This window comes from Ptychodera flava, chromosome 17 (assembly GCF_041260155.1).
Source record: "Ptychodera flava strain L36383 chromosome 17, AS_Pfla_20210202, whole genome shotgun sequence".
In the NCBI taxonomy this organism is placed as follows: Eukaryota; Metazoa; Hemichordata; class Enteropneusta; family Ptychoderidae; genus Ptychodera; species Ptychodera flava.
In genome coordinates, this window is record NC_091944.1 from 24,604,204 (window position 1) to 24,620,668 (window position 16,465).

The following is a 16,465-nucleotide window of genomic DNA, read 5'->3' on the forward strand; positions in this document are numbered from 1 at the left end:
ATAGATCATATAGACCCTCGAGAAAAACACGAGGGTCTATATATGTATAGATGTGATACATTGCGTCGAAAGTGGCAAGAAGCTCAGTGGCTTGCATCGCTGTTGTCGTGGTTTAATTTAATTCTGCGTGTCATACCGATATGAAACACGTGATTGCATACTAACCGCATCAACTTTTTTCAATGGCCGCTGTCACACTCAATAACTGAAAACGATAACCTTATCTCCCCTTAACAGTGCCGTCCGAGAGAAAACGAAATCTGGCGTGGACATGCGCGTTGGTATACATACGGGTGCTGTGCTGGCCGGGGTCATGGGTCAGAGACAATGGCAGTTCGACGTGTGGAGTAAAGATGTGACACTAGCAAACAATATGGAGTCGGGTGGAATACCTGGGTCAGTTCCACTTGTTAACCGATTCTTCTTTATAAAGTTTAAAAAAAAACTCTTTTGAAATGCATCAAGCAAATTGTAGTTTGAACACTTTCACCATACATATGATATGCTTCATACATGTATGAGTTTTAATCGACGTGTATTTTAACAATTATTTTCCCGTATTTGAATATTTCAGTATACACATTGTCACTGATGCCGATCGCTTTATCATAGTATATTTGGTCTATTGATCTAAATTTAACTATGGATCATAGTTAGCATCATATGTCATAAACGACAGCAATAAAATAAACGTTATATGGAGATCGATCGGCGTTAACAAAATCCAATTCATTTCCATTTGTAAATCAAATTCTGTACCAACTTATTCTTCCATTTGTGGTGTGCCATATTTCGGCACGGGGACTCCGTTTCCCGTCTCCATGACAATAATAATATCGCGACAGATAACATATTGCTTCATTTTCACACTTTTTTCTAATATCTTGCAGACGTGTGCACATATCCCAGACAACATACGACTGCCTCTCGTCTACGTTTGAGACTGAGCCAGGAGAGGGAGAAGCGAGAAATGACTACATCAAAGCAAGAAATATTAAAACATACCTGATAAAGGCGCCAAAATTGCCAAAAACAGTAAGTGAACCATATACCAGCTTTAGTGTCACCCATCTGATTTGTTTAAGTATTCACACGTCGGGTTCATTTCATTTTTTTCCCATCATAAGAAGATTTGTCTATCTGTTTGTTTGTCTGTCTGTCTATCTGTCTTTCGTCGTAGTCATCTTAATTTCTATCGTTATATCCCGCTGTCTGTCTGTCGCAACCATTCTCTTTGCTTCAACTCCGTGTGTCTGACTCTCCCTCTCTGTTCCTGTCCGTCTGTCTATCTATCTGTCTGTCTGTATGTCCTGTATAGTTTTCCTGTCTGTCCTTCTCTGTCTCTCACAGCGACTGTCTCTGCCTCTCTCTGTCACAGCGACAGTCTGTCTGTCACAGGACTCTCTGTCTGTCTCTGTCAGGCTGTCTCCTTTCCTGTCTGTCTCCGTCTGCCTATCTCAGTCTTGATCTGTTTCTGCCTTAGATGACGTTAATCGTATTTTTCAATAGTACGAATTTCTCGTTTTCGTTTTTCAATCGAGCACACGCTAGTTTACAATCACGCGAAAACGTGTTTAATCGTCTTACTGTAAGCTCCTATTAGTACATTAAAAATGACGAATGGATGGCAGAAATTCGCAGTGCGAAGCACATGATTAATTCCCTAGGCAGAGAGATAACAACATCGGCAGGTCATAACATGCATACCCACTGATCGCAATAATTACATGACTACTAGCGTCAATACGTACGCGTATTAAACGAAATAACATATATGGGAAAAAAATGGAGCTAATGACTAAAACGTTTTGCGAGTGTTATACCACGTATTTGAAGTACACGCAATGCTTTTAAACTTGACCCCAAGTGATACATGTAGTATAGCTGTTACCATGAGAATCAAACACAACTCGTTCAAAGTAATTTCGAATTGCAAATATACTGTCTTTAGAAATAATGCAGGGAAAATGGCAGTTACAAAATGGTAAACTTAACTAAAAATGTCTTTTTTTATTCCCAGGATGAAGTCATACAGACCTTATCCGTCCCAACTGACACTGATGCAGGCAGTGAAAAGGGGTCACATGACGAGGTAGGTAGTATGATGCTAGAGAACTAGCTTATTATTATTGTTATTATTATTATATTATTATCATTATTATTATTGTTATTGTTGTTATTATTATTTTTGTTGTTGCTGTTATCGTTGTTGTTGTTGTCGTTGTTGTTGTTGTTGTTAGAGTTGTAAAAACTATAAATATGTAAAAGTATGCATGTGGCGCGCTTAACTAGTAAAAGGATAGGTGCGAAATCGGTAATTATTTCCAATGCTTTTATGATGATGAACACTTCATTGTTTGTTTGGGCGAAGTGTGGATCATTCATCTGATTACAGCTAGGTCTGTGTTTGAAGTATTTAAAGAAGTTTGAAAAATACAGAATCACAGAGCTGTGAAGAAGAAATTTGATAAGCAGCTAGAGACAAGAGACAGAGAGCGAACAGATCAGCTAAGCAGACAGACAGTGACAGGGAGGAAACAGCAGAAGCCATATGTACACAGACTGCAGGCAGACGATAGAAATGCAAGCCAGGGCACATATTGTATTACGTACGTCATACAAGACCCGACCTGTTTTGATAAACGTTTCTGTCACTCTTTCGGTTTTTCTTCAAGATCGAACGGGAGAAAGAGAGCAAGACATCGCTGGCAGTCAGAGCGCAGAGTGCTAGGAGGGTCGGAAATGACACCGAAGTGAACAGGATAATCTATGAAGCTCTCGTGGAGCGTGAACACAACGCGTGAGTTGGTTCTTATTGCCTAAAATTGCTTTCCATCCCTTTGTTCCCGGTAATTAAAAGACTTGCTTCTTGTAGACTCGAAATATATCATACTTAAACTGACGAGAAGATGGCGCTTTGTTGGTCAAATGATTAAAGTGGTGAACATTGTGGCGTGTTCGGTAGACATGACATATCGCCGATATAGTGTTTTATGCAATGGTGCGTGGGTTGCATACTTCATCTACACGTCTGCTTTCGGAAATACCACGAGCAGCGGAAGCCCGTCGCATAAAATCTCACATCCGAAGAAGATTATTCTGTAGAACGTCTTTGAATCTAGAATAATATGTTTTATATTAACACATAAATGTCGACAACAGGCAGAGAAAAGAAAGCTAACAATTATAATTCAAACATATGCTACTCTAGTTTGCCATGCTTCCGTCCATCAAGGGTGGGGGGGGGCATGCCTGTGATAGTTTGAGTCTCCTTGGTCGATGTTTCTTCGTGTTTTGTCCACTAGAAAACCACGTGACATGTCATCTGTGACACTATCTTTTGTTCCGTCCTCTGGAACTCATTATTAAGCCTCGTAATGAACCTCATGCAATCGTGTATTCCAGGGGGTGCGGTACGGTAAGATTGGGGATATTAAGTCCATGCATGCCCCGCCAACATAGCGATTACAAGCAGTTGCTACGTCACGGTCTGTTCGTGAAAATAGCCATACTGATTATCGACAGTGTTTCCCATAGTATAAACAATACCTACATATGTACAGTTCGTTAACTTAGCTCCTTCCTAGTCTGTCACACTCGCATTGTTAAAACTATCACAAGGACCGAAAATAGCCTCCTGCTTGTGATGGAAATCACGTGATGATGTCGTACACATCAATACATTTTCCGTTTTCATGTCGTTAAAAAGCAAAGGGAATATATTCAAGGTCAAAAAGCTTACATGCACTGACTACTTTTCTGAAGTTAAAAGGACTTTGGACTTTGATTTGATGTATCCAGGCTTTAAATGGATATGAATACTCTGGGCGATCACGTTCGTGACGTTGACGTCACATGTACCATGGCCACCATTCAGAACGCGAGGCCATAGCCTCGTTTTGGTCCACACAAATCGTCGAGGTGTTACGCCATCTTGAATTTGCCCGTAGATATCGTACGCGCAGTTTAGTTTTTTCCAACACAACAGCTATTCGACCGATTAGTCTTCTGTGAGAGTTAATCAGAATTTGCACCCGGCACCAGTGTTATAAATGTTAGCAATCCTGTGTAGGTGTTTGTTATTTAAGGATAATTATGGGTAATAAAATACAATTTAATATACGACATTTAGGTCTACACATGCAAACATCTATCTAGTACCTATCCATCATGATCATATATATATATATATATATATATATATATATATATATATATAATATATATATATATATATATATATATATATATATATATAATATATATATATATATATATATATATATATATATATATATATATATATATATATATATATATACATACAAAATGTATACAATGTGCCCTCCCGGTTATCACCTTAATGGCTTTATGGCAACCTCTGAACTTGGACACAGAGAGTATGGTTACACATTGTTGAGGATTGAAAATATGGACTCACCAGAGTGCTCCAACGGCAATACATACCATGAGGGAAGCATAGTGCCAACAGTGAACGCCCCTTATATTACGCAAGAGGCTGCCCAAACAATCTCAGAGTGCTCTAACTACTATTAAAGCAGTGAGCGAAATACACAAAATGTCTACAATGTGCCCTCCCGGTTATCACCATAATGGCTTTATGGCCACCTCTTATATATATATATATATATATATATATATATATATATATATATATATATATATATATATATATATATATATATATATATATATATATATATATATATATATAACAGGTTGCAGTTTGCCTTTGTTACCGTATTTCCAGTTTCTATTCTGAGAGAGAGAGAGAGAGAGAGAGAGAGAGAGAGAGAGAGAGAGAGAGAGAGAGAGAGAGAGAGAGAGAGAGAGAGCCCTCGCTTTAGTAGACAATTGAAGTCCTAGTGAAAGTAGACATTTGTGATATAAACAGATGAGATAGGGCAAGGTACAATTTCAGCTTCACAAGTGATGGATGGGCTTTGTTATCAACGTCAGTCTCATATCTACCTTCCATCTCTGTATTATTGGTTGAATGATCAGTTTTACTCGCTTTTGCAATTAGATGTGTGCGTCACATGCTTTCAGGGTTGCGTATCACGCCGCGCCTTTGTCATGAAGAGGGCGGCACCCAGCGATATGCGGAGCGGCTATCCATCAAACGAAATGACCACGTTGGCAGGTCTATTTGTGTTGTTCAATAATGTCCCTTTTCCCGGACTGCAAGTGAGTTAGGCGTTTTAATAATGCATAGAGTCGGATCGCAGGGTATATTTTTCTTCATTATTGATTGATGATGTCGTTGCGGCTGTATGGGTCTTTCTTCTGCGATGATGCCCAAGTTCTTTATAGAGATTGTCTTTTTTACCAGAAAATTCTTCACCGTATACGTTGATACTGACCCTTGCATACCGTTGACCGCAGCTTTTCAAATGCTACCGCAATATTCAATAAAACAAGATGAAATAACAGAAACAGTAATGTTAATGTCGATTCGACGTATTACCAGCAAACAAACGAAGACATAAATATACGATGACATAAACAAATAAGTAACTGAAAAAATCAAAATTGAATTCACTAAAAAATACAAACACAGTCATGTGTGTGTCCATGTATGTATGTATGTATGTATGTATGTATGTATGTATGTATGTATGTATGTATGTATGTATGTATGTATGTATGTATGTATGTATGTGTGTGTGTGTGTGTGTGGTGTGTGTGTGTGTGTGTGTATGTATGTATGTATGTATGTATGTATGTATGTATGTATGTATGTATGTATGTATGTATGTATGTATGTGTGTGTATGTGTGTATGTATGTATGTATATGTATTTGTGTGTGTATGTATGTATGTATGTATGTATGTATGTATGTATGTATGTATGTATGTACATGAATTTTCTAGATGTACAATTGATTAAGAAATATGTGTATATGACTTTAACTTATGTGACATAGGTAACGTTTAGCCCTTAATATTGCAATACAAGAATTATTTTTCGACAAAAACTAAAACAACGACAGTAATTAGTAACCTATTGATGAATGTAATGTCAAAATCGTTGTCATGGCAACAATATTTATTTCTGTGCTAAAGAAATTTCGTGACGTAGATCAATTAAAATAACACATTTCAATAGCACTGTCGTTGCAAGACCTCGAAATTGAGTATTTCTTATCATCTCGATTGCTTTCCTTATCACCTCTGAGTGACGTTTTGTATTGTAAAAGTAGCATACATATTTAATAGCATTATATTGCAGCTTACAATTAAAACGGCAACATTGTTATCGAATTTTTAATATCGTCCATTGTGCTTTTCATCTGGATGATTCCTCTTATGATTGTGGTTCAGTGGCGTTTGTGAAGGCTGTATACTCAACGACGCAAGCGCCTGACAGTGACGATGTGTATTGTAATTGTTCGTACCAATGATATGCTCTATGGTTTTACTAGTTTGATCAGTAAATAAATACTGGAGAATAATAGAAAATTGCTCAACATAAGAAGCACGCTTGATGACTGAGGGCCTCGTTCTGTCGGCGACATCGCATCGGAAATAATAAACGGTTTATGCATCACTACTAAAACTCCTCAATAACTGTATTGGTTGTCAACTGACCTCTACCAGAACTTTCTAAGAGGTTGGGGACAACTCCACTGTGTGTTCAAAATAGAAATTTGTAACAAAAAGCCAATGTAACTTAGTATTTCATATTCTTTTTTGCACTCACTCTCTTTCTTCATCGACATGAACACGAACATGAACACAGGCAAACAGATTCTACGATGAGGTTTGGATTCTCTCAAGGGTATTTCATAAAGCATATGCATGCGGGTAAAAAAAGACAAAAACAAGCAAACAAACAAACCTAGATTATAATTTTGATAGAGTGAAGTGACTTGTAGTTTATTTATCATTGTTATGTATAAGGATATATATTAATATTGAACGTAGATCGATCGACACAAATGTCACAAAATATTTCGTGCAAGGCGACTTAACCAGTGTGGTTTGTAAATGAAAATTTGGCCCTGCACTCTTGCTAATATATTGGTCTCCACCTATTCTAACAGCTAAGTTTCCCTGATGTATGAGACACAATTTTCAATAAATGTGTTTAAGTGTTTTTAATTCCAACCAGTCGAAAAACTCTGGCATGATATGTATAGTGGTTCTGGCAAACCTCTGTGAACTTTTGACCTTAGCTGTCTCCCGTCTCTTGTCTTTAACTGAGTACTTGCCCTTAATGAGTCAATAGATCAGGGTCACCAGAGAGGTCAATCGTGTCTGACATCTTGGTCCTGTCAGGTTGCAGTTCGCGAGTAGATTGTACATCTATTTTCATTCCGAAATTCAGTACTCGCCTTTAAATTGAATCCCTTGATCTTTTGCTCCATATTTTTATAACGAGACTTTAAATCCCTCCCTTTTGAAATAAAGAACAATCATCGGGAGTCGCCGCGCAGAATTTGGTAAAAAAAACATATAATCCAATTTTTACCGATTCTTGAATTTCGAAATGGCCGCCATCCCTACGTTCAAAAAAATAACAATTAAAATGTTCAGTTACTTCATGAGTTTCGAAATGAGCTATGGCAGGTGGTAGACAAAATTTTACTGTAAAAGTTTGAGTTCGAATATCTGTCCCCGAGGCGCATTCTACCTTAATTCCTAAATACCTTAATACCGGACACATCCATTAAAGTCACCGGAAAAGACGGATATTTATTCAAATAAACACCGACATGCTATCCTCTTACATCAATTAATCTGATTTGGAAGTTTAGGGTGCTTTCTAGTTTAAGCACACACATTCATTCATATTAATGTCTATGACTTTGGCCGGGAAAACAGAGCAATGAGAACAAACGACTTGGTTTCACTTCAGCGACTTTCACTAAATAATGTAAGAGGAGCTCTCTCCTCGATGATGCGGTGTTGATAATTTCAGTATTGATAAATTTACGTTCATGGCTTTATTTCTCAGGGTTGACAATGCCACCCTGTAGCGTTTTTATTTGGAAATAAAGCATCAAAAATCATTCACCAACGGATTTATATTAGGCATAAATCATACATACATACATACATACATACATACATACATACATACATACATACATACATACATACATACATACATACATACACACACACACCGTACATACATACATACATACATACATACATACATACATACATACATACATACATACATACATACATACATACATACATACATACATACATACATGCATGCATATATTATACATACATACATACATACATACATACATACATACACACATACATACACACACACACACATACATACATACATACAATCACGGAATATATAATAATTAGATATTATTCCCTAATATTTTTCTTCGTTCAGCGAAGGAAAATACGAGTGACGTAATGACCGTGTCACCACGAGTCGAAGACGAGTGGTGACACGGTCATTACGTCACGAGTATTTTCCGAGCTGAACGAAGAAAAATATTAGGGAATAATATACTTATCACATGCACAAGCCAAGAATTCGTTATTTTTTGCAAAATAGAATAAGTTTTCCATGACGATTCCGCGTTTAAACTTTGAACTACTTTAGGAATAAATATCAGTACGCCGTGCACAAGTTGTCAATCATTTCCAGTCGTCCGTCGTGTGCGTTAGCGCTCACGTCAGTTCGTTCGTGTGTGGAGCAAATGACAGCTCTCGGTCTACACGTAGGCTACCTTCCGCAAAGTTATTCTCCATTTCAAAGATAGGATAGTCCTAGAAATTTATCACAGACGAAGATACGCTATTTTTCGGGAACAAATATCGACTGAATCTCGACGGCGCGAACACTGTAAACGTCGCACCTGACCCTGTTTGCAATGCGTACGGAACCCACGGTATACGCGACCAGCTTCGAGTTCGTTGTTTCCGCAAATTATTCACGTAATTCCTTCGGAATATACAGGCGATACACTCTTGTGTTTACATCGTTCGGATTAGTAATGTCGTAGTCTGTGAAAATATCGATTTCATTACATGACTTTTGATCGTGGGAGAAACATCGGCCGCCATGTTGTTTGTTTACATATTTACGATCACACCGAAGATCGACAAAAAAAGGTCCGACGCACCGAAATTGATGACATAGACGCGGGTTGTCGTGACGTAGAACGACCAGAGAATAAATCCCGTATTTTTTGTTCGGAGACGACAAACTTGGCTTGTGCATGTGATAACATACAAATGTCGTGATTTGAGGATTACGTCTTGTGAGAATCAGATAATTCATAAATCATCGTGGTTAGCGTTTCAACATTATCTCTGTGATTTACACCTTTTATATTTTGTTGAAGAGTTTTAGAAAGGATTATTTCAAAGAGCTTGGTTTATAATACGCCAACAATCTTGTGGGATCGCGAGGACTTGTTTTTTACGACAAATGTAAAAGAAACAAACATGCGCATTGGGCATTTCTTCAAGAATCCTCCAGAGCGGGCCCGTCTCAATGAGTCCGTGTTTATTTTCTAATTGACTCAGAGATGTGAGACGAGACATTAACAAACCACTCTATACATCTTAATATACGTACCGTACAGTACATTATAGTACTGTAACAGCATAATCATCGATAGAAACACAATGACGAAGCATACTGACGCATTTTTTTTTATGACGTCTGTTCGTGATAAAGCGACGAAATTACTAGATAGATTTAAAAAAACAGACCAAAAGCATAAGTTATTTATTTTCGATAAAAAGCATGTTTGTCATATCGACTACATTGTATATAGAAACTGATTTATTTTCTTACTTTTCTTTCACATTATTACACCATTATATCTTTGAAATTAATCAGCTGCTAGAGCAATCATAAATGTGTTTTTCCTAATTCAGCAACGAACAAACCCGTAGAGCGAGTATTGGTTGTGTTAGATTTATTATTCATAATTATGCAGAGCCGGACTTTTCTCCCATGACAGATGGAAAAGAATATTTTCCGACAGTCTGCCTCTGCGGTCTCAGTGATGGCTAGCTCAACCTCTCCAATGTTCAAACCGGCACTAATTATTTTTATTCGACTTTGGAAATGTTTGTTTCTCTTCAGAAGCGCATGCGCAGTTTCTCTATATTATATCACATGATTTTACAGTTATTCCACATTAAGGCAACAACTATTTTTACGTGTTTTTTTTCACAGAAATATTTCGGAGCAGACCAATCCCATAACCTTGAACTTCAAAGACCCTGAGGTGGAGTCACAATTTCACTGCGAGAAAGAACGACAAAGCGGCGTGTCTATCGCATGTTCTGTCATCATCATATTATTTGCATTCTTTACACAGATAACTGTGTTACCAAGGTAACAAAATGACGCAATTTTCTGTTATGTATGTATGTATGTATGTATGTATGTATGTATGTATGTATGTATGTATGTATGTATGTATGTATGTATGTATGTATGTATGTATGTATGTATGTATGTATGTATGCATGCATGCATGCATGCATGCATGCATGCATGGACGTACGTATGTATGTATGTATGTATGTTGGTATGTTGGTATGTTGGTAGGTAGTGAGGTAGGTACATCGTATGCAGAGAAGGAGACAGTGGTAGATACAGAAGGAATGTGAGAAAGTATGTTTATATCGATCATTCATGCATACACTTGCCTGCCGACTTGTACTTGGCTAACAATCCTGGATTCAATGTCAAACAAATGCTGATTTCCTCACAAATACTAGATATTTTAATTTTGCTGCTAGAAGTATTGAATTATGTTAATTTGAACTTTTTCTTCACTTTTGACAGGACGTTGGCGAGTTACCTTACCTTTTCCCTCGGATTCTTTTCGCTGGGATTGCTGACGTTTCTCTCCATTGGTACTATCTTTCCCGACACATTCCCTAAGCCCATGGTGCGTTTCGCAAACTGGATAGAGACAACGCGGTGGGCTCGAAATCTGTGGGCGATCGTGGTGATAGCGCTGCTCGGAGCCGCCGACATGATCGATATGGTGAGTGCAGTAGTTCAAGTTGGCCTAGACAGCTTCGTCATCTGCACATGGCTCTTGAATGGACAGCGTGGCACCTGGATTGGAAGGAAAACCTTCCACATGGGATAATTAAGCGATAAACCACACCCCAGCGAGGGTACTGTATGCTTCCAGATTTTGACCAATTCACAATACATGTGCACGAGCGATAGCGACTGCATGTACGGAGTGAACTGGTCAAAATCGAGTGCAACACCCGTTGCTGAGATAGTTTATCGGCATTATATCATAATATTCGAGAGAGAAATTCTGGCTTGACACGACAAAAGGGGAATTTTTCTCTAGCAGAGAGCTCGTGACTGTTCCAATCGTGCTATATTTCGAATATAGCATAGTTATTTTCTCGACCAATCAGATTGCAGTATTTGCGCCATTATTATACTGGTATGATATAATGGCCAATAATGCATTCACAGTAACGAGTTAACCTTTCACACTGCATTACGAGGCTGTAACCACGACTGTTTTTGAACGTTACGAAGATTTCAATTTTTCAAAAGTGCGTCGGATTGTTACTTTGATTTATCTGTTGTACAAATTACACAAGTTTTGTCGTTGAAAGAAAATATATGGAAAATTGACAATCGCAGATAACCCCTTTAAACATGTCAGCCATTTAAATGTGCTGTTGAACTTGACCATGCATTCATTAAAGTATACTTAAAAGGAACATATTTTTTTTTGTTATTTGTGAATTATCACTTTTTTCTTTCTTTTAGTTTTCATGTGACGTGGATTCCGCTTATCCCGCTAATCTGACGTCACTGTACCCGTATGACAACAGGTGTTATTACGCTCAATACTTCAATTTCATCGCCGTCCTGGTTTTGGTAGGTACTTTACCGTTCATTGAACCACGTACTGAGAGATTTTATAAAACCCGCCTCAGATTCAAATCACAGGACCAAGTCGCATGTGATTCTGTTTACTGTTCAAGTCAAACCGCAACAACCTTCCAAATCGATAGTTGTCGTTCACAAAAGTTTTTACACTGCTCTTTGATTTCAAAATCGATTCGTAGTTTCAAGAATATTCAAGGGATGTTGTTTCCTTTCATTATTGAAGAACACGTCACATTAGGGGTGAAAAAAGTAGTGATTTACTTATTTAAGTGTCTAATATTTTTGGGACAGGTTAAAATTAGTCACAAACGTCAGTGGCCGACTGTGCCGTACCTTTCTCATTTTTATGATGTTATGATAGCGGTCATACGCGTGCAATTTCAAAAACAATATTTAATTCTAGGAGTCACTTGATTCCTAGATATTGCTAGCCAAGTCAATTGAAATATGTTACTTCAACTCTTTGAAAATTATTTTAATAAGCAATGAAGGTTTCATAAGCTAACGGGTGCTTCTTGGAATGAATTTATGTTACACAGAGGAGATAAAAATCAATATGCATTTACGTGTGTTAACTTGGTGTTTGACAAGTCCCCGCAGATCGTGCAAGACTTCAATCATAAAAGAGATTTCATAATACCCGATATTGATTTCCTTTAGTCTTAGATTTGTTCTGGCAAATCGGTCTTTTAAGCGGCTATTTATACCGCATCCGTATCCATGGTAACGGAATTCAATATGGGTAATTTCTAAAGAGTGCCTGTCCGACAGAATTCATTTCAATTACTTGCGAAGGCGATTTGTCGTCCGGTTACTTCGTTGACATCAAAGAACCAGATACTTGTTTACGGACATGATACTCCGAAAGTGTGCGCGCCAGGCATGATGCAGCGTTGCCATAGCAGAAGGTGACTTTAAAAAACCGCTTAAATTGCCTACCGTTGCTGCAACTACTTGTAAACAAACCCTATCGACTTGATACGACACGCCCTCACACTTTGAGTACCATCAGCAGTATTCGAACACACGGCATTTTTAACAGATGGTCCCCGGTCGGACCTTTACCACGCAACTTCAGTCAGGGAATCGTAGCCATGGCAAATACGCGCCAGATTAGTAAATAATTTGTCTCTTTCACGCGTTGTACACCTCTTAGCCTCGCAGGAGCAAATGAATTAAGTATAAGGACCGAGTTGCGGCTAATCTTGTATTTCTACAGGCAAAGAAGCTGATCTCAGAGCGCATGCTAATTTATTTATGCGTGTTTGTCACATTTCAGGTTGGCATTACCGTGCTGGTTCAGATCACGAGTTTGATCAAGTTGTTGATGCAGATTGTGATCACGGTCATGTATTGCGTCATCAATATCGTCCTCCTGCCGGAACTCTACGATCGTTACGATCAACAAATACACACAGGCGTGTAAGTATCATGAAAAAAAAGTGTTTCTCACCAACAACCCCTTGTCATGTGTGAAAAGCCGCTACTTATTAAAGATGATTCTTAAGAACCCCTGTAGAAGATTATAAAGATGTTGTTGAACGGTTATAACCTCTTGTCACGTTTCGTGAAGTGTTTAAATCAAGGCCTCCGAGTGTGTTAAGGAGTGAGTAAGTCGGTCCATTAGCGATGTGTGTCACGGAAAATCTCTCGCATGGACGACAACTATACAGTGTAGACTTAAAGAGGCAATTTAGTAGTGCGAACTGCTTTACGGTACATTTCAGTGGGTTGCCCTTGCAATACGGAGATCCATAACCGTGGAATGAGCGATTCGACATTCACTGAATCTGTCTTGTCGGATCCGCACTTGAAAGAGTCTCTGACAGCGCGTTATATTAAAGTTGATCGAGTTAATGGGCCACAGTGTGTGGGCCAACTGGATGTTGAAACCCCAGAAAAATCCGAATTAGGAAAGTTGGCATGTCCGTTCCGTCTTATTTATCAAATGTAAGATTGGTCGACACAGAAATCACTTTGCATTCATAACTCGTAACCTAGGGAGTCGTGACGGTGAACGGATAGAGTCATACATACTCGCAGGCACCCTATGAAACCTGTTTACGTGCCAATGATCAATATTTCGTGTACTGTCAGTCTGATTACATTATTTACACTGACACCTTTTACACGTTTTACTTCCCTGGTAGGTCTTACAACGTAGCGACGAAGTATGAACTCACGGCTACCCTGCTTATTATTTCATTGGCCTTGCTATACTACAATAGACACGTAAGTAAAGGCAGCTTGTCACAGTAGAGAGAGAGAGAGAGAGAGAGAGAGAGAGAGAGAGAGAGAGAGAGAGAGAGAGAGAGAGAGAGAGAGAGAGAGAGAGAGAGAGAGAGAGAGAGAGAGCTACCACGTGCTCACATTGAATATCAGAGTAGATCTTTCTTTTTGTCATTTTCATGGAATCAATATGTTGATCGACACAATATTACTTGCACAAACTTTTACACAACACAGCGTGAGGATATCAGTTTGGAAAAGGTTAGACTTTTGAAGAAAACCCATGAAGATCAGAATGTTGTTCCCGTTGTGTTAAAAATCCTATAGCATTTAAGCTGAAAGAACGTGGGAATATGATGGCGACGATGAAAGATGGCGTTCCTAGAAAACGTTTCTGTTTCCTTGAGTTGCCTGCGGGCAACCGGTTCGACATTAATGTTTAATAATCTGATAGTTCATCTTCGGTTTTCACATCAACGGCATTGATGTTCTCTGCTTATTCAGATTTATCGACTACATTAACAACCTCCGCGGTATCTCTACTTGTCTAGGTTTTTGTCAAAAGATTTCAGCGAGGGTCGGGTTTTTTTCTCTCCTCTTACAAACAAGACCAAGATTTATGATTATGTCGACAAGAGAATTCAAAATGCATTACATATTTCTGAAGACATTGAAACGACCAAAGGCAATAAAATGTTTGACATTCACATCCCCTACGCTAAATGTAACAATTTCTTAGAATTCTCCTCGATGTCGCTCTGATATTAATGGTGTGTGTTACTATGTGTAATCCGTGCTACGTTGTGCTATATACCTAGGGGTATTTAAGCTCGAAAATAATCTTTCGTTTTGGCAATTTTTACATGTCGCGTCCTTAGGTCATCTCTCTGTGTTCTTAGGTCGAGTGACGTCCTAAAGATACGTCACGCTGCAATTGTAGAAGTCAATTCAACAAAACGATTCATAGAAAATGGTTACGTATTCCCCAGCTCATTCCGCTAATGGATGTTATCAATAGGCTTTTGACTTTTATTCGCAAAGGAAAAAACAAAACTCTCTCGATCGTGCCGAAGCTCACAAACAAGGCGGGAAGCTCGGAAAGTTTAGCTGATAACTGAAGTTTATTGGTTCAGTGACAGGTGTTTTGTCGGTAAAGAGGTTGACCGTCTTATCACCGTTGACTGTATCTTTTTTGTTTTTGTTATCTGGTTACATTCCCAGAATTGTGTCAAAGCTCTCAGTGTTCTCTTTGCTTGTATGTCAGACGGCGGCGGCGCCCGTCACCTGTAGACCGTCAAGATTTCAGTCGACGAACTTCTAGCAAAATGGCTTTGTTATATAGTATAAGTAATTTCGACGTCTTAATTTTTCTTCTTCTTATCATAAAACCTTGGTATGGAAATTATATGAATGCTTTGAATGGATTCTCTCATTTCTTTTTTCAAGTTTATTTCCTTTTACTGTAGTGATAGCTTTCAAACTGGTCTGCAGGACTGCAGGAATAATCATCAGATAACTTTCAAATGTTGTATGTAGGTATGAAGTCCTAACTTAAAATATAGAATGCGTCCCGGGGGACAGATATTCGAATATTCAAACACTTGTAGTACAATTTTGGTCTACCACTTGTAAGGACACATTTTTGAAGCTCTTACAGTAAATAAAATTTTCACCATCTTAATTTTTTGAAAATCGAAAATTTATTTTTCATCATAGAGTTAAGACAGGGATGGCCAGCATTTTTGATCTCAAGTGTCAGGAAATATAGGGTAATTTGTTTTTTTTGTATAATGAGTACAGAGTTTCCTTGAGGAAAGTTTGAACAAAAGTGTATGTCTTTCGATTTCGGGGCGTAAATGTAGGACCTAAATTCAGACTTGTACAAACATTTGATAAAATCCCCATATGTTTATTTTTGGTGCCATTTCGTATAGTTTCTTGATTTTTGATTAAACACGTTCTCTGCTCAATATCTAATGATCTGACGGTTTCTTAACTTACTTTGGAGTTTAAAAAGGGATGATGGTATTCATTGATATTGAAAACAGATAAATTTTGTATGTGTTTTCCCTAACACATCACAGCGGGCTATATTAGCCGCTTGTCACGTGACTTACAACGTTTTCGTAGAGTTCACTCGGTTTAGCAATCAGCAAATCATTCAGTGTGGACCGATTTACCAGCCGTCTCGACTCTGGTCAGTTTGTTATCCCCTCCTCTTCCCTAAACGGGAAAAATGGTTTTCGGCCAAACCATTGTTGTGAATTGGTTAAAGCATAGGGGTTGCCGCCTGCATGTCCATCCCCAAAGGTTTGTAGAATAAATCTGTATGAG

The 16,465-nt window shown here is 38.3% G+C and overlaps 1 protein-coding gene across 2 annotated transcripts in view; it reads left to right on the plus strand.

Annotated features, from left to right (window-relative positions):
* Positions 1–16,465, plus strand: part of LOC139115848 (adenylate cyclase type 3-like) — a 92,199-nt gene that overhangs the window by 67,889 nt on the left and 7,845 nt on the right. For both annotated transcript variants that reach the window (XM_070678242.1, XM_070678241.1), the window contains exons 7-15: positions 238–396; positions 891–1,035; positions 2,021–2,092; positions 2,676–2,800; positions 10,199–10,360; positions 10,817–11,021; positions 11,780–11,890; positions 13,182–13,324; positions 14,053–14,134. In XM_070678242.1, the coding sequence (XP_070534343.1) occupies positions 238–396; positions 891–1,035; positions 2,021–2,092; positions 2,676–2,800; positions 10,199–10,360; positions 10,817–11,021; positions 11,780–11,890; positions 13,182–13,324; positions 14,053–14,134 (1,204 nt within the window). The remainder of the gene's footprint in view (positions 1–237; positions 397–890; positions 1,036–2,020; positions 2,093–2,675; positions 2,801–10,198; positions 10,361–10,816; positions 11,022–11,779; positions 11,891–13,181; positions 13,325–14,052; positions 14,135–16,465) is intronic.